Source organism: Tachypleus tridentatus, chromosome 9 (assembly GCF_004210375.1).
Source record: "Tachypleus tridentatus isolate NWPU-2018 chromosome 9, ASM421037v1, whole genome shotgun sequence".
NCBI lineage: Eukaryota > Metazoa > Arthropoda > Merostomata > Xiphosura > Limulidae > Tachypleus > Tachypleus tridentatus.
In genome coordinates, this window is record NC_134833.1 from 92298066 (window position 1) to 92325187 (window position 27122).

Genomic DNA, 27122 nt, shown 5'->3' on the forward strand with positions numbered 1-27122 from the left:
GTGTCTGAGATTGCCAATTCTGAAAAGCAGAAAGACTCCAACTGCAAAATAATGGGTCAGTATGGAAGGTCAAAAATCCCCATGTGCTTTATTCATGAAGTCCAGAAGAGATGGTCCTTTAGATATGATACAGTGTTAAAAGAAAAACATAGATACATATACGCACACTTCTGGATAAGCTGACAGTGGTCCTACAGGACCATTCACTTCCACAATAAGCATTATAGAAGCATACAGATTTAGTGCCAAGATATAATATTTGGCACACCTCACAAGGTGGGATCCAGAAATATGATATAAATCAATAAATTAATGTAAAAACATAATGTCAACATATCCTAGACAAAGGTGAGCAGATGTGTAGAATTTCCATATGAGGAAGACAATAACAATACCTGCTCAAGAAAGACAGCTATGTCATGCAGATAAAAAGTAACAAATGTATTGGGAGTTCTCCATATACCAGTCTGAATAATTTCCTCTAAAGGAAAGAGGCTGCAAACAGCTAAAGACATAGTTAGATGATAAAATTGATAGGAATAAACATAATGTAGACAATAACCATCCACGGACATGCAGAATACACCACTCATATGAGCTAATGAACCAAACCAGAGTGTGTAATAGGTGAACAGAGCATGGGAAACAGAGGATTTCCATGTTGGTTGATTGGAATTAAGCACAAAGCTACATAATAAGCCATTTGGCCTCTGTTCACTATGGATATTGAAACCTGGTTTATAGGCTTGCTGCTATGCCACTGGGGGGAGATTTCCATGGAACAAAGAGACAGGAATGAAAACAATGTCAGGATGAAGTACTAGCCATATAAACATAGCAGGTAAGGAACTAGACAAAGTTAGAGATCCAAGTCCAAACAGAAGAACAGGAGAGGAAATGAAGGTGAAATAGGAGAATAGGCCCAATAGCTGATGTCCTGCAAAGGAAGGCCCAATCCAGATAACATATGAGGAATGGTAAAGGATGCAGGAAACATTAATAACATAAATATCAGAACAACAATGACCATGTGCCAGGAGAGGAAGAAAATGGGCCTTAAGAAAAAATTGGTACAAGAAGCACATTGCAATGGCAGAACTAGACAAGGCATGAAGGACAACAAAGAGATCCTACACTGGCAGAACAAAGGAATGTGGAGAGTGGACCATATGAAAGGATTGAAAAAGGACTGTAATAACTTGAGAAGAGAAGAGAAGGCATTCTGAAAGTGGGAGAAAGGAAGATGTTTGACAGAGTGGTCAACAGTTGAAACAGACAAACCCTGAATAAACAACCTGATGAAGAACTGGGACTGATGAAGAACAGAAGGATGATATGGTCAGAAGCCATGGCCAATAGACCAAAGTCTGAAGTAAAACCAAAGCTTCTGGTACACAGACAAGGAAAGTTGCTACACAAGGAGTTAGGCTCAGAGTTGAGGCATGGGACCAGACAAATGTCACACATGAAGCTGGAGTGTTGTGAAACTCGGATGAATAATGTCTAATCATAGTTGTCGGAGAAGCAATCAGGATTGGGTTAAGAGCAGAGGTTGTAGCTTCAGTAAAGGCCAGCACAGAGGGAACCACATCTGAGCCAGCCAATACAGAGCAACCAGCAGAAAATAAAATGGAGTGACCTGGATAAGGGAAAAATTCCAGACAAAGAGTATGATCAGAGGGTAGGCATATAGGTGAAGATCCCTTCAATCTGGACTAAAGTAATCACTCCCAAAGTTAATAGATTAGAAACCGGAGACCAAAGAGGAAGAAAGTTTGACATTCCAGTGAGTAGAAAACACATAAATTTGTAGTTTCCAGTTGAGAACGTGCCCACGAAAAAACTGGAGGATAAAGTGAGAACCTGTTCGAGACATGAGAAGCAATCAGCCACAAGATTCATAACTCCAGGATCATAACACATCAGTACAATCATGCTGTGATTGGTGGTCTAGTACAGGAGATTCAGAGTGTGAAAACACAGAGATCTGGACTTGATTTCTCCTTGCTTTGGTAATATAGCTGACAACAGTGGAATTGTCAGAATGAACCATGCCCCCTTAAATGAATGGGAGGAAATGATATACAGGTTGACAAATTGCAAAACATTCCGCAATGTGGTATAGGAGATTACCTCCTTGACAAACTACTAACCCTTAATCTCTGGAATCAAAGAGAGCCTCCAAAGCTCACATAGTAAGCTAGAAAGGATTTATAAATTGACAAGATTTGGTATGAGGCTTAGGAATGGGCACCTCCACTGTGAATAAGTCCCTGACAAGCCACCAAGAAAGATCAGCCCTGATCATGGGTGGAAGGGAAATAGGATGGTCCAAGTAATGTTTGGGGAAGTTCCACTGGGTGAGAAGCTTCCAGTGAAGGAAATGCATATGCACCTGACATAAGGAAATGAAAGCTTCCTAGGAAGCTCAAGATCCCCCCAACAAAGAGAGAAATTCTTGTGCATAGAGAGAAGGCTGGGTTTGACTGAGATGAGAAGTGAAGAGAATCCCCAAATAAAGGAGACCTGGGACGTAGAGAGAGGGGACAAAAAATGGAAGGAAGAAATTTAGACAAAACCCACAGAACCCACCAAACTTTATGGTGCGTAGCCAAAGACACATAAATTAAACATACCAAGAGAAAGTACTCATTACTCACAAACTAACAAAACAAAGAAATGAGTACGGTCTACAAAGTACATAAAAATAACAAACCTGCAAAACTAGTAATTTCAACCATAAAACCAAAAACAATATGTAACAGCCAAAATACAAAACCACTAGAGGAACTGTAAGAATCTATATGACAAAGAATACAGAAATAAAACTGACCCTAAATAACATCAAAATAATAACAAAGTTCAATTTAATCTCCAATTACATGTGACTAATAGTAAAGAAAAGGAACTTAGAAGAAAAAAATTTAAATTAACAGTGAAAAGAAGTAAAATGCAAAAAAACAAAGGAATAATCATATGCAACTTCAAGTTTAAACTAAATTAACCTAAATGATACAAGATATATAAAAATCTAACTTACCAAACACAGAGCAGAGAAGACATGAATGATCTAAATTATTGAGTATGGAAATTAGGTTCATCCACACAAGCTCACATAAAGTCACCAAATGTGGGTGAAATATGCACTGAAACATTTACCAAGAACAATACCTAACCCAGCAGATTACATGGAGGCATGGTAACAAATAGAAAGTGTTGCACAAAAAGATAATTTCCATACAGTAATTATAATCCTCTTTATAAAAATCATAAGCTAAGCATAGGACACAAATTCCCTGCAAACTAAACCCTGTGCTTTCCCAGCAGTCATCACTGACTTTGATACCAGGAGACTAGAATTTTAGTCATGACAGAAACTTCAACATCTACCATATTAAGTCTCAAATTCATCTGAAAGGTTTCTAAAAAAAATGAGTAGAAGCAATAGAAATCAAACACAAGTATACAAACTTGAAGTTGAAACTGATATGAAGTTGTGACCAAGAATAATCAGAATCTTCTACACATGTGGAGAACAAATCAAAACACACATCTCTATATTAAAATGTCAATCAGGAAAGTAAGGATTGTGTTGAAATGGTACAGATGGTGCAGTGTGATTGGTGAAGCACAGTCACATGATCAACACAAGTTGCTACAATGGCACAAAAAATTAATATAAAAAGACCAGTACACTATTGAAACATTTCTTGCAATGATTAAGGAGCAAATCAAAGTTGAGATAGGTTTGAGTGCAAGGAGGTAGCACCATTTATAAGTTAAAATCTTTTTCTCCAAGTTATAAATAATGTAATAGCAAAATCAGATAGAAAACTTATTTTTTAAAGCCAGTGTGTAGTAGGTGGAATGGCATGTGGAGTGGATTTTAAAGTTTACATTTAAATAAAACAAGATGAGTGGAGGATATAAAGTTAGATTATACCTCAGCAATATCTATAAGTTGGTAATTTCCATTGAGAAGATCGAAGTGAGAAGAAAAATTGTCTAAAATTTGAAAAAAAAAAAAAGTGTCATGATATAGAAGAGTAAAGACTGACATTATTTCTTTTTGAAACTCATATGATATAAATAATTAATTAACTATATTCTAATATGAAGTTTATTGGCATACATTGATAATACCTACCATTACCCAGAGGGTTAAAAGAGTCATTAGTGGGTTATAGGGCTATTAAGAAAGGCTGTAATCAAGCAGAGGGATTACTAAGTTTATGCTCAGCTGCAAGGGTTATTAAGAAAAGTCATAAGCAGTTTGAGAGATTATTCAAAAAGAAAAGACCATGATAAGCTTGTAGGGTTACCATTCAAAATGTTTCCTTGAATACATTAACTGCAAAATATTATACAACACAGAATTCAAGAATTTTACAGTAGCTAAAGTTGAACCCATGAAAATTGTTTAGATCTGAAATATAATGAAACTTGGCTGTTATTTTGATCACAGAAGTACTCACTTTTGCAAGACTGGCTGTAAACAGAACACATTCATAAAGTTCCCCCATCCTCTTTAAAAATTCATCCACATAAGGTCTCTTTCGCACATAAACCTGTAAGTGGAAAATTGCATGAAATTCTACATGCATAAATATGAAAGGTATACTATGATATCATTCTTTCTCACTTGTAGGCATGCGACTAATTATACTCTTAACATAACTAGCATTATACATTTGTTTAAGTAATATACCGATTTCTTAATTCTTTTTCTTACACACACACAGTATTACAGAAAATGTTCATCTTTCGACATGTAGGAATGTTAAGTGCTCCAAAAATTTTTTCCATGCCATAATGATTTTGTAAAAAACAGTGATTTGGTTGATAAATGTCATATTCAAATATTATTAACATTACAAATGAAAATTAAATTAGGCTAAATTTGTTGGGTTTTTTTTAATTCAATATTTATGTACTCCATAAAATTAACTATTAGTTTGTTCCTATATTTCAAATTTAATTCCTTTAGTATTAAAAAAAAACTTAACATTTTGAGATCTCACAAAACCAAATTTATTTTTAATAAAAAGTCAAAACTCTTAACATCTATTTTTAAGAATTAGCTATATGCCAAGTTTCTCAAGCACAACAATAATTAGAACTCAAATTGGTAAATTAGTCCTCTACAAGATAATTAAGAAGTCCCACAGAATGTTTCCTTTTAGTTTTATTCTATCAAAACACTGTATGTATCTTTCTTTTTTCATTGTTACAATTTTCAGCTATAAATTAATCACAGACACACACACACACACACACACACACACACACACATATATATATACCACTACATATAACTAGTTATATACATCCACATACTTGTACACACATCTAGAACTATTAACTTGTACACAGTTAAAAACAACTTCAAAATCCTGACTAAAAAAGTCTGATAACCTACACGTATATTTTTAAAATTAAAATCGTAATCACATACCTGATGTACAATGCCTTCAATTTCAACAGGAACTACAAAATCTGCATTGCTGATTGGCTGAAAATTTCAAATCAAAATAAAGTGAAAAAAACCAACTTGTAACTGTTGCTCAAAAATGCTAAAAAAAAGCAGAGAATGAATAGTAATTTAAATGGGTAATATTCTGTGCAAACTATCCCCATATACTCCTAATTCCAGTTTTTTAATTTCATACAACACATAAGACTCTTAAAGTTTAAATTTCATACATGATCTATTCCCACAGCTGAATGAGCCTGGTTTCTCGTACCATTTTTCACTTTGTTGTTGTTTTATACGCTATTTTACTTGTCTATACCAACATGCATAACACTGATTGTTACTGTCAAAACTGTATGACTGATACTAGCATAGAAAAAAACAGATCACTCCACCTTTAACTTATTCAACCAAAGAGCTACATTTCCATTCAATCCATTTTTTTCAATTAACATATAGTCTTCAAAATATCCAAGAAAATTTGGCTGTCATTTTATCTGTTAATTTATTAGATTTCTTTATGAGCATATTCTATTTAAACATTAAAGTCTGGAGTCACCTAAACTCGAACTGAATAACAAAATATTTACTGTATAATGTGAAAAATAGCTTGAAAAGAGTGTTTTTAAATTAATGCATAAATTGTTGCTTCTGTTAATCACTTTTTCAATTTGCTCATAATAATAGTTAAATAAGATTCAGTTTATTTTAGGCAGTTTTCCTGCTCAATGACTTCTGTACTGAAGAAAAATTCCAACTAAAATGTTAAAACTTTGTCTATTTTACAGTATCAAATACAGCAGTCTCTTTTGAGAAAATATGGTATTCAACTCATAAATGCACCAACAAAGTAAGATTTTTTTTCCAGACATACTTCTCTTTATTACTGTGAATATTATTAATAACTAACAAATGTTTATCTTATTTTTTGTCTTTTACAAAACGTTTCCACAAACTACATATATGTTGTTCAACATATCTTTGAGCCAGGATTTTTAAATCAATGTTCTCTGAAATTACACAAACATGGCAGGTAGTTCAACATTTTTGACTTCTTTGTTTTGAAAATTTGTGCAAAGCTACATGATGACAATCTGCACAAATTTTCCTGACTTTAAAATGCCAGAATCCAGTTAGTCAGCAACACCCACTGCCAATTTTGGGTTACTTTAATTGAACAGTGGGATTAGATCTGTCAATCTTATACACACAGATCAAAGAGCATAAAGCACTCTTTAACAACAGGACATGAACCATGTAACACTAGATTCACAGTCTCACACACTAACCACAAACACAGTCCTACTTGAGACTTTCCTGAGTATGACAGCAGATTAGCAGCTAAAACATTGGTTAAAACTAGTTAGTAATTAGTATATCAAAAAAAAGGTAAACCAATTATTAAATAGACTTAAATAATCATAAAGAATACTATGACGATGTGAAAGTTCAATTTCCAAACCTGATTTAAGAACTTAAATAAATTTCTTTACCAAACATTCAACACTAGTATCTTTACAAAACTAAACAGAAGTAACAACTGTTACTTCAAAACTATTTACACAATAACCATTTAATAGGTCTGGAAAAGAAAATAATACTTTGTCTCTGTTCTTTCTAAGCTCTCACAAGATAAACAACTTGAATTTTTACACTACTGATTTATTATTAGTACACACACATTTGTAAGATATAAGTAAAACAGTACTAAAACAATCAAAACTATGAACTCATCTTCAGCAGCACATTTGTAAGATTTACTCTAAAAATACAAACACTAAACTCTCGTTAATTAGGAATACGCATCTAAAGGTACTGTCAGAATAAATTACAAATCAGTTTGGAGTTGTGTACAGATAACCCTTGAAACACTGAACTTAAACTTTTTAATTATACAATTCATAAATCACATGATCAGTCACAGTTACATAAAATGAATATAAACCCTATAATCTGGGTGCTTTTGAAAGGTGGTTCTTTCTTCTTGAGAAACAAACTGTGAATGTTACATTTCTGACACCAGTTTGTCAGTTACTTTACATACAACAAAAATAGAATCTTGAATTATTGTCAATTCAAAATTTACCTAAGACGTTACATGGTTACCTAAAATACTCTAATTGAGGGTAAATTTAATATACATGTAGGTATATCTATACCATTTAAACTGCAGAAGAATTTCTTTTAAAACCAAAAGAAGAAGGAATTTTGCCAGGGGTGCAGAATATTTAGTTACAGCTAGATCATTTTAGTTTTACAGGAAAAAAAAAATATATATATATTTATTTATTTATTCACCTTTACAGTAGGGCCTTATTCATCTATCTTTGTAATAACCCACAGTTTGGTTTTATGGCTCAGTTCACAGAATCACATATTAACAAAGCTTACTGTTTATTATCAAGTTAACTATGGCTAACACCTGCTATCTCCACAAAATGACTACAGCTTTAGATTGTTATTGAAAACATTACAACTAACACCACTTAATTGCTAAGGTTACTATAGAATGACAATGTTAACCATTACTGACACATAACAGCTAGTTACTTAAATACAATGACCAGAATGTCTATCAGATACAACAGGTATGTGTAGCTGAATCGAACTGTAAGTCAATAAAAAACAGTAAGACTAACCAAATTAATTCTGCAATGCTTAACCAAGTTTGGTTTCCTATAGGCCTATAAGTTACAAACTTTTAAAACACAATATACAGAGATGCCAACTAATTCAAATGACTGAGCGTAATGATTTTCGACAGACCCCATTATCATTTGCAGCTACTAGGCCTGACCAATGTCTATTATAACTATTATTATTTATTACTGCTATAGATTGCTCATTTATGACTGTGTTTTGTGTATTTAATAAATAAATTTTAAAAAATTTCTTGATCAGCTACAGCTAGGAGTAAATTATGAGCAATGACGAATTGCGTGAACATCACTTCTGCATTTATGATTTCATATTCTGAATTCTTACTCATAAATGTCGTTATCTGCATCGTTTTTGTCTTCATCTTAGCCTTTTGTTGGTGAGATACCGATTTTGTATGTCTGGAACAAACATTTATCCCGCCATGTGCCACAGAAAATAAATCAATGTGACAAACTGAACAAAACGCATGACTGTCACTGACTTTTGATGCAATGACTGGATATTTTGCACTGTACTCTTTCCTAAATTTTTGATTCATAGTTTTAGTCCTTTTAGATTTGCCAGAAACAAGACAATATCTTTTTTTCCAACTTGTGAATGATTGCATTGGTGTTTCTATGCTGCTTATAAAATGAGAAATACCCATCTATGCAAGTGCTGATTGGCTAACAAGCACTGATGATGTAACTATGGATTCCCCCATGTACTGGGTATGGAGAAGCACCGCACTCAAACTATTGGTAGACGAGGAGATACAAATATTTTTTATTATTTCAAGCACAAACATGATTATCTCAAGTAGCCATTTGGACTATGTCTTTTATTTATTATCAAAATTTGTTTGTATATCACTAGAAATTTTCTTTTCACCCCTTTCAAGCCCTGGGGGAACAATTTATCACTTTATTGTATAAGCCTATATAATATATAATAACTTGGAAGTTGCAACAAATCGTAATATTTGTAATATTTGTCTGTATGAGAGTATAGTCGTAATGTATACCAAAAAATCATAATGATTACGCTCAAATCGTAATGGTTGGCTTCTCTGAATATATATATCTAACACTTACTACATATAAAACTGTATTACATTACATGGTCACTTCTAAACACTTAGTGTAATTGACATCTATACAGTGTTCTAAAGAAGAGTGCAAAGTAAAAATCACAAGCACTACCTTATGGTTGAGGCAATGCAATCAAATGGGGATAATACTTAAATATAAGAATCTACATTATAAAAGTTGAGAGCCATTGAAGAGGTTTTGTTTGTTTGAGTATATTTCACTAATTTTGGGTATAGTACCTCCAAGGGTTTCATAAAGTAGAAAATGAAAATTTTTGGAAGCATTCATGACACAGGGAGAGAAGTAACCAGAAGAGAGGAAGGGACAATTTCTATTTTTAAATATTACTAATACAGATTTATATGCCAAAGCCTATTATTTGTTTTAAAGTTTGATTATCTTTGTCTTGTTATTTACAAAAGTTAATGTCAGTTCTACATTTTCACCTACATGTAGCAACAAAAGGGGTTTAACTGTTCCATTTCAACAGGGTGCCAAAAGTTGTTTTAATTAATACTGTAATTCACCATATTGTAAGTAGTTTACATGGTGTGAAACACACTTTATATAAATAAGAAACCTACTTCTGACCAATCACAAGCAATTATGGCATCATCCATAGTTAAAATGAAAAAACAGATGGGGAGAGGAAACCAATGTCAATAGGTGTTATCCACCCATATTTCAATATTTGTTGGCTATCTCTTTATGAGTATAAATTACACAGAATTGAAAATAATGGCTAGAATTCCTTTGCACCAAGATACAAAAAAAACAGACCAGCATGACTCTTTAAATGAGCAGTTACAGGAAAAAAATTCTCAGTAAAACACAGCGACTCTTGTAAACAGCTTCTGTGCCTTTGAAGATATTCAGTAAGTATTCTGGATCCTTTTCTTTTATAAATGTAATGACTGTTGTATTTTCTTAATAAAACTCCATGCACAAAGTGACTGCATTAACCATTACTAACACACAATAACTAGCTACAATATTAGCATGAAAAAGAACAGTTAAATTAAAGCACTAACACAAAAATAAACTAGGATGTTAATATTGCAATAACAATTAGTTGCATGAGACAACATTTAGCAAGTAGTTAGTTTATACCAGCTGTGAATTTATTTAATTATACCTTGAATGAGCTGTGGACCAGGGTTTCATCCAAATCTATGACCATGCACATTTTGTGGATGTCCTGACATCTAGCTGGAGGAAGTAAATAACTTTCAGGTATCTGAAAATTTGAGAGTTAAAAAAAATATTTCATTGTATAATTTGGTTATTTACACGTATAATACAGTTTTAGTTTTAGAAATATTTGAATAATATTTCAATCCAATTGAGTTACCTGTACACAGCAAGATAAAATAATTTATATTATGGCACAAGAGAAATTTCTTAAAATATTTTTTTTAAATATCTACTGCCTACATAAACTGCAAAAACCCCAATATTTACACAGGATGTGAAACTTTAGTATACATATTACTGTTAATAGTTGACTTTCTGTTTCTTATTAACAGAAGAGCATTAGAAATGTCTTTGTACCCCACTCATGACGAAATGATAAAGTATGGTTACAATAATGAAAGGCATTAAATTACAATGCTTATAAGTTGTCTTATACTAAGCAGAAGTAGGTTAAAAAGTGTCACTAAACAAAATTAAATAGATTATATTACTGTATGATAGCAATTTCCATAAATGTTTCATATCAGGTACCATATTCTAAAGATGATAATTATAAACAGCTTAAGATAATGTTACTGCATAACAGTAAATACCAGCAGTAAAAGAAATCATCAGGTATTTAATAATAATAATAATAGTTTTTAGTTTTTCTTTTTCTGATAAATAGAGGTAAAAATCTGTTAAAAACTACCACAAAACAAAAACTTTCAACAGTATTGTCATACGAGAGCTGTTCAAAAAATACGCGGACTGTTTGAATTGCGCAGCTCCAGTTGGTTCCAGGGGAATCCGCTTGGTGTCGCTAGGTTCGCACAGATCAGCTGATTACGATGCCATTTCCAGATTGCAGATATCTTTATTTGTGTATTAGCTACGCGGTTTTAAGTGAAGTGCGATTTTTTCGTTTGGCGGATTTCAGAATGAATGACCTGAAGGAGCAACGACTTGCTGTGAAATTTTGTGTTAAACTTTGAAAATCTGCGACTGAAACTTTTGCTATGCTTAACATGGCTTACGGTGATGTTGCTATGAAGCGTACGGCATGTTTCAAGTAACATGAACGTTTTAAGGATGGTCGACAGTCCATTGAAGATGATGAGCGTCCTGGACGTCCTTCCACGTCAACTGACGACCCACACGCCGACAAAATCAATACTATGGTGCGGGAAAATCGACGTCTGACTGTCAGGGAGCTTGCTGAAGAGTGTGGGATATCAGTTGGATCTTGTTACGAGATTTTGACCGAAAAATTGAAGATGCACTGCGTTGCTGCGAAATTCAGCCCTCAGAACTCGTGAGTTTTTGGCCAAACACTCGATCACTGTTCTTCCCCACCCCCCTACTCACCAGACCTTGCTCCTTACGATTTTTTCTTGTTCCCCAAACTCAAAAGATCCTTGAAAGGAAGAAGATTTGAGACGATTCCCGAGATTAAGGCAAATGCGACGAAGGAGCTGGAGGACATTACAAAAGAAGCGTACCAGAACTGTTTCAACAAGTGGAAACACCGTTGGGATAAGTGTGTGTGTTGGGGAGGAGAGTACTTTGAAGGAGTCCCAGACCTGTAACTTCTAAATAAAGTACATTTTGTTTTATGACGTCAGTCCGCGTATTTTTTGAACAGCCCTCGTATATATGCTGCTTTCATACTTGTGAAAAACTGATCAAGTTCCAATCACATGAGTATGTTTATTTATGAATAGTTTGTGGTAACGATGGTTGACACAACTCTGTTTCAGGCAACTTTTTTCTCCATCATAAGAAAGACCATTAATGTATTTATCTACTATCACATATGTTATGATAAAAAAAAAAACATTCTTACAAATCAGATACTTGGCCTATATGTTTATATGTTCCAAATATATTTTTAAAAACTTCAAGAATGAATTTTACATAATGGCATGGTAAAGTTACTGAGTCACAGAATGTTAACATCATACCTAGAAATATACTTTTTCATTTTACAGAAAGAAAATAACATTATGTTGCTTATGATACAGTTTGTTTTAAAAATACATAAGAATAATTAGTAGTTATCTATGTACATTTATTGTTATATTATACAGGATTAACACCTTACACATGAAGAATGTTAAAAAGTTACACAAACTAAAAAAAAAAACACATACCTTGGAAAGATACCTATCATTTTCCTCAGCAAAGATTGGTGGATTAGATTGACCAACATTTATACCAAAACAGCATAGCAGTGTACTCAAGAGTCCTTTCCTCCTTGGCCTTCTTATAACAGGATAGACTGAAGAAAAAGAGAAATGCATAAACTTTTAACTCATACAACTATCATATTTTCATGATTAATTAAATAGAGCTGTTTTATGTCCAGATACATTGCACATTTCATTAGTGCAATATTTACATTCATTAAAATTAACTACCACTATTAATGTTTACACATTTTTAGCAATGATAATAATTAAATGCTAAAAACGTAATCCTAGTCTATCGGTAAATATCTATATGTGTATTAGAACTGGGCAATTAATTTGATTAATCAATAACCTATGAGCAAAGATTACCTCAATTAAAGTTACATAAAATAAATTAATTGAAATAATGATTAAATTAATGAATGTCATGAAAATATTCAATGAACTGAAATCAGTCTCTGACTATTACTGTTTCTAATTACTCCAACTATACAAGTAATTGAAATATTGTCATTATGTTTGTTGTTAATGGTATTCTTACAAAAGGGGCTATCTATGTTGTTCTCACTACATATACTAAATTTTTAACATTATAAGTTTGCTTTGTGTTTTGGGGGAGGGAGAGTTCTTAACTATCACAAGTAAGAATATTCAGATAGTTTAATGTAATCTATTCATGAATTACAACATTCCATTACTTGCTCAGCTTTAACATATATCAGTATACTGTAATCTTAAGGATGAGTTTTATCCAAGTTTAGTTAGCAGTTCTAAGTACATATGACAATTAAAAGAGTAGTCTATCAATAAGAATTTCCATGTGTGAATATGTTATAAATTGAAGTAAGGGTCTACCAATGATTAGTTCTGTGTGTAAGTTGAAGGAAGATTGCCAGAGAGTAGTTCCATGTATAAATGTATTATAAATTGAAGGAAGATTGCCAGAGAGTAGTTCCATGTATAAATGTATTATAAATTGAAGGAAGATTGCCAGACAGTAGTTCCACGTATAAATGTATTATAAATTGAAGGAAGATTGCCAGACAGTAGTTCCACGTATAAATGTATTATAAATTGAAGGATGATTGCCAGAGAGTAGTTCCATGTATAAATGTATTATTAATTGAAGGATGATTGCCAGACAGTAGTTCCACGTATAAATGTATTATAAATTGAAGGATGATTGCCAGAGAGTAGTTCCACTTATAAATGTATTATAAATTGAAGGATGATTGCCAGACAGTAGTTCCATGTATAAATGTATTATTAATTGAAGGATGATTGCCAGAGTGTAGTTCCATGTATAAATGTATTATAAATTGAAGGAAGATTACCAGAGTAATTCTAGGTGTAAAGGTATTGTAAGGTGAAGGAAGATTACCAAAGTAATTCTAGGTGTAAACGTATTGTAAGGTGAAGAAAGAGACGACCAGTAAGTAATTTCATGTGTGGATTTGTTGTAAACAAAAAGGCTAGTATATGTATGGATGATCAATTCTGTGATAGTAGAAGGGAAGGAAATCAACTAAACCACAGAAAAGCTCAGATTGATCCAATGAATACTAAACAGTGACTGTGTGTGTGTGGGGGAGTCAAAAAATTATGGACTTTTTCTTCTGCACCAAGAATTTAGTTGAATTATACTAAGGTCATGTGTTTATTAAAAATTAATATCTGAAGACAGTAACGTTTTTATCAATCTCCCCCCTAGCTATGTATAACTATGTTGAATTAGGGTATTAGCACATTCACGAGTATATGAAAATATTAGTCCATTACACTTGCATTACAGGACTACTTTATTTAAATGCATCTCTTGAATGTGTACAAGTATGAAAGTTTTATATAATTAAGAGCCTAAATATGTTTCTTTTTTTGCAACTAATTTAATTAGCTCAATATTTAAGCTGGATGTATGCCACAGGAAAAACCTATTCAGCAGATACTGTGAAGTCAGTTTACACTTTTTAACCTAAATACTTTCCATTCCCTTGACTGATTTACTGCATATTCTGTATACACAACTGGCACATTTTCAAGACTTCCATAGCTAAATGTAACTCATTAGAGTAATATTATAGTTAAGTACATAAACGTGAAAGTTTAAATAATTTTGATAAGATTCTTTTTGTATAAGAAACTGTTAAGCTGTAACTTATAATCTATTACAAAAACAACAGCAAAAAAGGCTGACATATACATATAAACTTTACCATTATTGTAACTAAACCATGAGGACAGATTATGTTGGTATGCTTGAAAACTCAGCTAAGACTGTTCTGAAGACTTTAATAATACACTTTACTCTATACAAACTTCACTAGTGTAGCTTAAACCTGGAGAATTATGTGATGCTTAAAACATGGTTTAAGACAAATTTGAAAACTACTAAGAAACCCTTTACACTAAACTTTTTTTTTCAAAGAAAGAAAAAGTGTGGATGTTACTTTTTAAAACTTATTAAACTATTATTTAAAGAGTGAAACATTGCTTTTGATTACACTTGTACATGTTAATGTAAACAATCTATATTTAATGTGTGTATTTTAAACTTCATTAAACTATGCAAAAATGAAATTAGGAGTAACAAAGTATGGATGACATCATGATATATACAAAGGAGGGGTGGGTGTAGACACTTAGTATGCACTACAAAAAGAAAGATATTGGAGAAATGGATCTGTTGACCCTCAGAGTCCCAACTCTCAAGAGTTTGTGTGTTGAGTGGTGACTTGGGATAATATTACTGAGTTCTAATACTTGCCCTTGATCCCCAAGTTTTGAAAGTATCACTAGGTCTGGTGTCTCCTTCTAGTTAGTCGCTTCAGTTCAAAGGTTCTTTTGTACTAGAGGAGTTCAGTGGTATTATCACATGTTGTAGAATAGCTTTAAGATCACAATCATTGAAATACCACACACAGCCATCAGCTTTGTTCAGAGCTCTACATACATAACTCCATACACGAGTTGTCTAAGCAGGTCATTGAACTGTTTTAATCACTTTAAAAACACAGCACTGCTTCTACATTTCATAAACTCTGTGCATTCAGGTACAAAATATTATAACTAAAAAAAACATTCTGTATGTAAAGCATTAGTTTTTCCCTTGTCAATACAAATATGAAAAGAAATTCATTAATCTGCTACAGTTCAGTATGATACAAGTCATATATAAAACATGTAGCTTTAAATTTGTCAAAAAGAAACACAACTACATTTGCACAAAAGTACATGAGGTGAACCTTCAATCATGAAATGTGGCTAGATGTTTTTAATCTGGCAAGTTAAAAATGAAGATGACATGTTTGTATGATGTTATCTCACAAACATTTAGACATTTAAGGAACAGTAAAAATATAAAAACAAGACAGTGAACATTAACAAAGTGATACTATGCTTTTTCCAAATTGATATATAAAAAATGGTAATAAAAATCAATGTTACTTCAGCAACTCCCCTCAATATGCAGATATACTTTTCACCTTTGGGTAAATTCAATAGATGAATTGTACTTTAGTTTTATGAGCACCTATTTAAATCTTGCATGCTTTGAATGTTTCCACCACTCTTTTAATTACCTGTAAACTCACCTGTAGCTTAATAAAGAAAAATTGCTTTTCAGATGCAAATGCATTTAAAACTACTACTTAAAGAATAGTGGATGAGCTAGTACTATGTCAATACAATTTTGATACTATATTGTTTCTCCTGTAGTCATGAATGAGTGCAGATGTGCTTCTTGATTTTAGTTTCAATGTACTGTGATCAACTACAATCTCAGTGGTATAATCATTTTAATTACTTTATCAAAATGATAGTTTACCGACATATAGCTTGCTTTATTTTTGTTACAACAGTGTTAAATGCAATCCTGAAGTCTATTTTTTAGATTTTGTTTCTTTCAATAACAGAGAAAGCTCACACCTACATTACTCTGTAACATGTTCTAGCCATTAGTATCAAAAAAGGCTTGCCCAAAGAGATATTCGCTTTAGCCTAATATACATAAATGTAATAATACACATCTCATCATTTCTAACATAAAAGTTATCTCCTTATAATACCCACCACATAAATGTCATCTCTCTACCAAAATTCCTTCTTACATTATAGACACAATGCATTTCATAAATGTTACTGTGGAAATTAATGATGCAGAACCAGTGTCTCCCAGTAGTCTTCTCTCTGTTATGGATGTTTCTTCTGTTTTCACTAATATTTCATAAGATAGCCTAATGTTATGAACATTTATCCCCTTTGCAATACTTCATAAGTTGAAGGCAATAAAGCTTTTATAATTGTAAATAGTTTATCTAATCCATCTGAAGATGCACAAGTTACTGACTTAGCCAGATCTGTCTCCACCTTTAATGACTGTAAGTTGAATAAAAGCATTAAATTCAGACTACTGTTACAGTGCCATGGATACCATATGGCTTTTAAGTTTTGTTAATGTATTTATGAGATATAGTGAAACACAAAATTTAACTGTCTCACCTTCACAATGAAGCTGAATCATTTCCTTTTGAACATCTTGTATGAACAAAAGAAAGACAGTTGTTACAGGTTCTTCTCTTGGACCAACCTAGGTCAACAGTTTTATGTCACCATGACACAGATAGTTAAATAACTGCTTACCTGCTTTTACAGACAGTATATCCACATTTCATTCTGCTAATAATTTTTCAAAATTCCAAGCATATTTAAATTCTCAGAACCTCAGGGATAAAATCATGTGAAGAAAATGGGATACTGCTTTTTTCTCTATATTAAAATAATTAAAGAACATACTTTTCTACATTGGAAAAACACTTTCACTGGCCTATATACTAAATATAATAGCTTTATTCAAGTTTTTTCAAATGCAACCACATGCCATGGAAGTATTTCATAGTGCCCCAAACCAGTATTACATAAAACATATAACACTGCTTATTATGTTTTAATTATGTTGAGTGGTAGCTAATTTTTGGAACAACACCCTTGACGAAAAGCACTTTTTGAAGAGCAAGACATTTTAATATATTTGAAAACCATTTAGTTCTCTTTCATCTTCATAGCTTTTCACAAGAATATTTTTAATTTTTCCATTACAATACAAAACCTCCAGGTTCACCATTATTAAAGTTGTACCATGTTATAAAGCCAGAACAATAATAATCCCAAAATCTGGTAATAAAAGTAAATTATTCAACATAACTGAAGAAAGTAAAATTAAATCCATAAAAGAAAGTCTAAAATTCATGAGCTAATTATTGATTTTTTTCATGCAACAAATTCAACCAAAATGTATCTAGTGTCAAATATTAAATGTCAACCAAACCTCAAGTAGTTCATCACATTCAATGCTTTGAATTTCTGTTCATTTCTTCTTAACTTCTAAATTTTAATGACAAGCTTTTCTTTTACAAGTACTTATACTGGACAATTTGTATGCAAATAAGCTCAATTTCTAATGGAGAAGAAATTAATTAATTAGGCCTAATTTATTAAGAACTTTATGATATATATAAGTTGCCAATGACTCAAGAAATACTTTAGTTTTCTTAAATTGGTTTGAAAGCTTTCTTTTACTTGTTTCTTCTGAAATTTTGTCTCTGAATTGAATTATATGACAATTTTGTTATCACTGTGAAAAACATCATTTAAGCACTTCTGGATGTATCTTTTCCTCTGCTACATACAGCTTTCATAATTTTTCACTTCCTTTTTCCAGTTCTCTGTAGCCTAATAACAGTAAAAACTAAGCCTTATTAATCTCTGTCTCTCCCTTGAGTAAGGAGTTTTATTTCCTCCATTTTCTTTCCCACACTATAATACCCTAATTTTCTTTTTATTTCTCAGTCTCTTCATTTATTTCAGCTTCTCTTTCCTATTTTGTTTCATATTTAACTCTTTATCATCAACAAATTTATTTTGATATTCAAAATATGCTTACTAGCAATAATTCCTAACTATGATTCAAAAGCACTTTTATAGTCTCTCTGACTTAAGATTCACTAAGCTTAACACTCTCATATAACCCTCAATTGTGCATTATTTCCTTCATTATGACTATACCATGTTCATGAAGAGAGAGAGCACTTCCAATTTGAATTTGTGAGCTTTTATATAGGGAAAAAGGTATTGTTTTGAAGACTTCCCTTGAATAAGTTTACATTACTTAGAATCTATTCTACCATTGGAAAAGAAAACAAGACCTACCAAACCATGCTGAGTGTGCACAAAGATAAAAGTAAAAAAGGAAGCATGATATGCATGTGCAGTTTGCACTGAAAAGTCAACTCTGAGTTGAAAATTGCTTCAAAGAATATCATACGTAATTCTTATCAGATTTTACTAAAATTACATTTTGTTACAATTTTGTATATGGTGATTTTATTTTATCCCAAACACTGCTTTTTTTGTTACAATAAATTTATTTTTTGTAAGTTGATATAATAAAAGAAAAATTCAGTGTTCCTGCAACAATACATACATTGGAGAAATGGGAATAAAACTTGCAACAAGAATAAAAGAACATAAAGACTGTACAATGTTCATGAAAACACAAGATTCAGCCATTGCAGGGCATGCCACATCAACTGGACACAGAATAAACTGGGAGAAAACTAGAAACATCAACACAGACAGATTCTAGAAGACAAGAAAAATCAGAGAATCATTTTATATTAACACTATTAAGCCTTCACTAAACAGAGATTCCAGATTAGAGGTAAGTAAACTATGGCTGCCATTGGTTGGATCTATAGGAAATCTCTCCTCCAATCAGAAACAGTGATAATCCAACCAATCATAACATGTTCTCCACAATCCACCAGGACACTATATAAGTCCAACATCACCTACACATACATTGACTTGAAGAAAGGCAGAAGACTTCAAAAATGTTGTCCTCTACACTTGTCTCCAAAATAGGCAGTTGCCATCCATTTTACAAAGTTTCATCAAGATTAAAAATACTTTTCTTCATATAAAAATTTTCAAATATCATTTACATAACCCATAAAACCTCCTAAATAAATATCAAAAATTTTTCTTAAAAATTTTATATTTTAAATCGTACTTTCTTTACCCTAACTCTATACGAGGTTGGTTGGTTTGACCTTATAACCACCATGAAAATTAGGAAATTATTATAAATTTCCCTTCTTTTCTTTCTGGAAAGACTGCAAATTGTAACAGAAAAACCATAACTATTTATTCTAATAAGCTTAAAGGTTGTATTCTACAAAACTGATAAAAATTATGATCCAAGGGTCATCAAAAAGAGCAATCCAAAAGATTAGATCTTACTTCAGAAAGAGTTAAAAAGTAAATAAAGTTGAAAGTCCACAAGATTAGAAACTAACCCCCAGTAGACATTAACATGAAAGATTCAGGTCCACAACTACATTAGCCTGTAAGGTTAAAAACTAACTTTGATAGATTTATAAATGCATAAAATTCAGGTTCTACAGCTAAAAGTACATAATCCAAAAGATTAGAAAGCCAATACAATAGGAACCACAACTACATGTATATATAATCCACAAGACTAGAATGTCAGTAACACAGAAACTGCAGCTCCATGTACATATAGTACACAAGACTATAATGTCAGGAAAATAAGAATTGCAGCTACATATACGTGGAGTTCACAAGACTAGAACTCACCTGGATAGACTTGAATGTGTATTAAATTTGGGTCCACAGCTATAATGACCCTATAAGTTCTATTCTTCATGGTTCACTCTTGAAGTTTTATTAACACAAAACAGTCTTTTAACTCTAGTCTGTGGACTGAAGAAAGAAACAATTTTACTCTGTATAAGTGCACACACAGTGTGTAGTGTGGCACAAGGTTAAGTACCTTCCATACCAAACCCCTTGGCAATCAGTCAAGGTTTTTTGCTCTCATTTTTTGTTTAATTTTGAAACATGTGATCTTTGTAACGTATCATAGAACTCTTATGCTACAACCAACATTAAGCTTTAAAAAACTGTGCCTAATTTAGTCTCTTCTATTTTATTTTGTGGAGAAATGTGCAAAATTAAATAACATTAATTTCTATAAAAAGAGAAAAACAAACATGACTTAAATGGATTTTAAGTTAAAAGTAACTATGCCTGCCAACAAATTATTGTATGCTAAGTGTGATTACTGGTATTATAACATATAGAACATGGTTTATTTAATTATATTTATTTTCATTGTTTAAATCACACCACTCACTTCCTGTGTAACTAATTGCTAAAATAATTCCCATTTTCAAGTATTTTACATTGATACATGTAGCAGGCAAGATACTAAAAAAATTTGCATATTTTTTGTATACTTGTAAATCATGGGTTCTGCTTGGAAATTACTTCAATAATGTACTGAAATATTTAAAGGAGGAAACTCTCAAACTCTGCAAAGTATCCATTAATATTGCAGAAAAGTCCCATACATTTGTATAATGTGCCTAAAAATAAAGAATATGACAAATAAGCAAAGATTAACCTTAGAAATAAACCATTATTTTTTGGAAAAAAAGAAAAAAAGCTGTGTGTGTATATATTATCTTTGAACTCTTGCTTCTTTTGCTGTCACTCACCAATAAAATTTAGGCCTATTTTTTATTTTATACTAACAGTAATAGTACACAAAACTTAATTAAATAGTGTACCTAAAAACAGAGAATAATAATATGCACAAAGTAAACAATGACCTATTATTATCATAATTTAACTAGCTTAGTAAATGTGACTTAAGAACCATAAAATAATTTCCAAAGCTTTTCAATCTTAACGCCACAAGAAAAACTTTCAACCTGAAGACAAAATAGACAATACACTACACTGAAAACAAGGTAATAAGTTATTTGATAGGTTAACTTTTTCCAGAAGGGTCATAGATGAAAGGCCACGTCATTGCATTTGTTGACTCACATTGAAAATTTTATGAATTTATGCCATTACGTTTGGTATCAAACTATAAATTTTAATATAAATTTTCATATTATACATTATTTAATTTCTTAAAAGTAATTATTAGAAAAACACAACTAAACATCAATTTTTGTGTGTCATGTGGTATGTTGAATGCACCACTAGTTCAATTTAGATGTTTATAATGTCAAAATACATAGCATGAATTAAGAACTCAAATTATGCATCTTGACAAACTAGAATATAAAACAAGAACCTCTTATTTTTTCTATTTGCTGAAATATCACTCATACGAAATTAAATATAGTCACCCCACTCACCTCTTCCCATTTTTGGATATGGTCCCGATTATACACTTATTTTATGTATGACAATGAATAACCAACCAACAGCTCAGAATGTCCCCATAATTATTTTCTTAGCCATTTTCAAATATAATGGCAACATTGCTTTTTTTTGAGACAAACCTTCATGCTGGTAAATTGAGTCTTAAGCCTGCCAAAATTTCAAAAGTTTGTACTAATAGAAGTACTTAAATAGATAAGAGTTCCATGTATAATATTTTGTGAAAAATAAAATATTAAATGAACTGTGTGTATGAGATCATCAACTATGTAGGTTTAGCATGTAAAGTGCTACAAGCAGTCCGTGGGAAGTCACCAAACATATAGCTTCAGAATGTGAAGTTCTACAAGCAGTTTGCAGGAAACCACTAACATGTATATGGGTGAATGTATCCAAGGATCATTTTGACTGTAACAAATCTATTGGCTCCAGGATTTAACATCTCATGTGCATTCTGAGTCAGTTTAGAAAAGTTTTCAAAATCAAATTTTAATTTGACTCTAATAAAAAGAAATTCAGAAGCCACAACTTTTGTAACCAGCCATACCAATGAAGCCAGTTAATTGTTTTAAATGTTATATATGTACGCCCAATTTTTAAAACCTCAGTTACAGATAAAAAAAAAACCAAAACCAAGTCACTGAATTAACCAATTATAAACTTAGTGAAAGTTATAGCAGTGGATATTAGAACAGTATTAGCAATAAAGTGGAAAATGTATTTTACATTAAACTTAAATCACACTTTATCATCATACCTGGGACAACTTAGTTTGACAAATTGCCACCTACAGGCACAAAACTTTCACCTATGCTTCAGTATAGTAATGTGTTATGGTCTTTACAAGATCAATGTACATGTAATTTTAATATACAGATTGCTACAAGAATTAAATATCTCAGTAAGCTGAATATTACTTGGTATTGGAAATGATAAATTGGCATCATACATTTAAATATCTACTTTTCAATATAGCAATAAGATAATGTACACACCATCTTGTTTAAAGGTGTAGTTTTAGTTCTTGAATTTGAATTCAAAATACTTAAATACATTATCAGTCAACTTTCACTTGTAGTACAGTTATAAATGAAGAATCTGCATCAGGAATTGTTCATAGGAATACACATAAAAGCCCTTTTCTTGTGTGTCTTCTTTCAGAATATGCACTCAAAACATTATCCAAATCAACTAATTAGTGATGTCTTTAAGAAATAAAATTTTTGTGTGGCCATATAAAAACATCTAAAAACACACTATTTTAAAAAAATTGATAAAACCTGTTTTTTAATAATGATGTATAACCATAAAATTAATCATTCTAATTTTTGGCATATAATATGAAGAATTATAAGGTAAATTAAGAATGCTGTAAGACTAAGTTTAACATCATAGGTTAAAAAATGAAGTTTCATACAATTTTGCTTAATATCAGAAATGAAACAACTTTTCCAACATCTTTTCATCTACTCACTACTGATAAAGTTTTAAAGTTTGCAAGCTATTATTTTCTTAATACTTCAGGTTTCCATGTGAGAACAGAGAATAATAATTTTCTTATTACAGTTTTGAAGTCACAAGCAATTTGAAAACATTTCCCAATACAGTGTATGTATGTAAGAATCGTTATACAGGACATTACTTTCTATATTGCTGCTATGAACTTTATACTTTTATATATAGGAAATATTAAATGCTTTCCAAAAATTATAGGCATGTAGGGGAATCAGGTGATTAATTAAACAGTAAATTCTACAATTTGGCCAGGTCCAACTTTTATTGATGAAATGAGGATACCATTCATATATTTTAAGAAATAATTCAAGGGAGATCTTGTGGACATGATAACAATACACCTGATACTACTGCTAGTACAAACAGGCAAACAGTTACACCTGCATGTCCTTCCAGGACTAGTCCAGATAAGCCACAAAAACCTGCAAGTGGGTGTGGTCAACTTTCTCATGCAGCCAAACTAGTCATGGATTTGGTGGTTCAAATAAAGATGAATGGAGGTTGTTGGTGTGTGCTAAACATTTTCAAGAAAACTGAATTTCCAACTTTTATGATACAGTACAGGGGTGACTAGAATCCAAATGGTGCAGACCCTATCATCTACATCAGCAAATCACTAAACTCTATTTTGTAAAGCAGATGGATACTGATTTACTCAATACAAGGCATGACAGGGATGAACAGCTATACTCTTCTGCTTTACCCATACTGTCTATAGGTGATAACAGTCTGAAATAAGCATATTTATGAAGCAAAAACATTGGAAAGTTATTCACGTGCAAGTAATCTTGTAAAACACCTCATCCCACCTGTAATTATTGTGAAGTCATAGAAGAGAGCACAATTAAATTTGGCTTGTCAAAGTGTATTTCAATTAAAGAATACCTGATCAGACAATGCTTGCCACAAAGCAGGATCCAAATAGTGAATAATGAAGCAAAGGCCTTTGGAAGGAAAGAAATAATAAATAGAAACTTACCCATTAGAATCACACCAAAGTATAAAAAACTGTGATACAGTATAGATAAGGGGAGATGAACATATTAGGTGTTGTCCTCATGCACAAATGTAGGAGTAAGGATGTCAAATCTGATAAGAATACATGTGGATCAAGTTCCTGGAAGATGATGATAAAGGGGAGTGAGCCAATGAGAAAAAAAGCCAAACACAATAGGTGAAGGCAGAAGAAGAAAGATCTTGACCCAAAGAAAACTGCCTAAGAATAAAGAGGTATAAGAGGACAACATAGAAAGAAACCATATAAATAACAGAACAACAAAGAGCACAACCATACATAGGAATTAAGCTGGATTGGGATGAGGATGAAGAAGAAAGACAAAAGAAAGGGAATTAGGCAAAAGATACTGATATCTCAAGTAGAAAGGAGATTCAGATATAGGAGAAAAGAGGAAGTGGGAAAAATGTATAAGAAACACCATGGGAAACAAATTCAACCACTGATGTACACAGGTATAGAGGAGAAGAAATTATGCTTGAAAATAAGGAACATGGAATATAAGGTAAGTGATGCAAACAAAAGTAAATTGAGAGAATAAAAATACTATAAATATTCCAGGTCAGAATAGTAGGAAGTCAGGGAGGATGACTAATCTGAAAGGAACATTTGAACATCATAAGGACAGGTGAGATAAAACTCTGGAATTTCAGGAAAAAAACAAAGGTATGGGAGAAGGCTGCCTGATAACTCAAGATCAAGAGGACCAAAAATCCATGATAAAAAAGCCAAGAGAGGAGCTCTATCTCCCAAGACATAAGAGGTTCAATCTGCAAGAAAGCACTAACTTGTAGATTAACTGAACAGTTCCATTTATGCCAATAAATGACTGCTGAAGAATACAAATAGAACAAGCTAAAAGAAAGCTACCTGCAAATATAAACCTGACCTCCTTGTCAGGGACTGAATAAGATCCAAGCGTGAAAACTAAGTATATGAATGTCTGGATGGAGTATGAGCAACCAAAGTGGACAAAGAAGGGCAGGAAACAAAGGAAGAAGCAGTGGAGGCAAAAGTTGGAGCCAGAAAAGTAACAGAAACCATAGATGAGTTAGTCATTAATAAGCAATCAGAAGGATCTAATACTGAATGGCAGTGATGAGGGAAATCATCTACAGAACAAAGAGGATGAGAAGAACCTACAGGAACCTGTGGGACCAATCCCAGCCATTGCAAGAGGAGAAGGTGCTAGATACTGTATAGATGTAACTTAAGTTATGAAATGTAGTAAAGAGATCTACATGGAGAAAAATACTATGGAAGATAAAGCCACCAGAAAACAAGATAATCTAAAAACTACTCTGATGGATAGAAAGCATTGGGATGAGAAAAACAAAGAAGGTAAGACTCATAAGTACCCAAATGCAAAACAGATAAATGGAACAGCACAGAAGACATGAAGAAAACATTCTCAAAAATGTGTCTGAAATGCATATAAAAGAAGTCAAGCAAATACTACAACAGAAATATGAAAGGCATTCCATGATAAGATCAGGGAGAATTGACAATTTTAGTATGCTGAAAAACAGGTTCAGCCATTAGATGGGACCAATATGTGAATTGAAATTACTGGTAGGAAGGATAAATTATAAATGAAACAGTGGGAGGAACTGTAAGCAGGAACAAAAGAAAGAGGCCAACATTTGTAATGTTGATAAACACTAATAAAAACCCATGCAGGATCATCTGCACCTATGGCCTGTGAGAGAGCACTAGTCACAGGGATGACACTCAAAGTGGTAATATCAACTTCAGAATGCCAAAATAACATTTCAAAATCTGTAAGTTATAATAAATGAAGACACTTCATGAATATATTATATATGAAAATGAAACAGTAAAGAATGACATAAAAAATGTCCAAATAGAAACACTGCTAAATGAGAAGTAATAGTTTGGTTGAAGTGCAAAGAGAGTCACGTTTGTCAGGTGAGTATACTAATTCTCCTATTAGTGGAGAGTTGATGCACAAAGATCTGAATGCAACACACTGAAATCATTCAATTCCAACCTGGAAAGAGAGAGAGCAGAAAGCTTGTAGCATGCTTAAATTAAAACTTTGCATATAGGGGGCAGCAATGTATGAGAATAATTGATCTTGTGAGTTAAAGGAAGTGCCCTATCACAAAACATGATCTTCATAAATGATATACGTTTTTTGTTTTAAAATACATATTTGAAAGCTACATAAATTATGTTTTGGACACCTAAATTTGTGACACTTATGGAAGACATATCCAAGTGTCCAAAAAGAATGTATGTAGCATTCGATTAGATATTAGAATGCAAAAATACATTAATCACTAGAATAGATGGTCCAAAAGCTATCATAATCTATCCAGCTTTCTAACAAACTATAAATAAGTTTTAAAAAATTCCTTACACATACAGAGCAGCAAAATATGATTACTACAAACCAAACAATTTGGTTGACTAACCACTCATAACAAGAAAACTTAAACTTGAAAAATTTAGGTAGAGGAAAATCTGCTCTTTCTATAAGTTATAAGCACGTTCATCAGCCATGCAATGTTTATTACTAGCAAAAAGTCTAGAAAGTCAGAGATGAGTTTTTCTGATGGGTTTAAGAAACATATCTTAATATCTCAAAAAATCTAAATAGATAGTTCATATTTTAGATTCTCAATTGTAATTATGTATACTTTATTTTTCTAATTGTTTCCAAAATATAGATAATGGAGTTCAGACATATCAAGAATTTTTTCATACTTTTTGAAATATAGAAGATAAAGCTCTAACAACAA

At 32.1% G+C, this 27122-nt stretch overlaps 1 protein-coding gene across 3 annotated transcripts in view; it reads right to left on the reverse strand.

Moving 5' to 3' along the window:
• Positions 1-27122, reverse strand: part of LOC143225755 (carboxy-terminal domain RNA polymerase II polypeptide A small phosphatase 1-like) — a 54388-nt gene that overhangs the window by 16593 nt on the left and 10673 nt on the right. For 2 of the 3 annotated variants that reach the window (XR_013014058.1, XM_076455705.1), the window contains exons 2-5: positions 12531-12658; positions 10340-10441; positions 5456-5512; positions 4476-4568 (exon numbers count right to left, since the gene is read on the reverse strand). Coding sequence is in view for 2 of the 3 variants with exons in the window: in XM_076455705.1 (XP_076311820.1) it covers positions 4476-4568; positions 5456-5512; positions 10340-10441; positions 12531-12658 (380 nt within the window). In the remaining variant the exon portion in view is untranslated. Of the gene's footprint in view, positions 1-4475; positions 4569-5455; positions 5513-10339; positions 10442-12530; positions 12659-20225; positions 20398-27122 lie in introns of those variants that run through there. The other variant, XM_076455706.1, reaches the window with a different exon arrangement.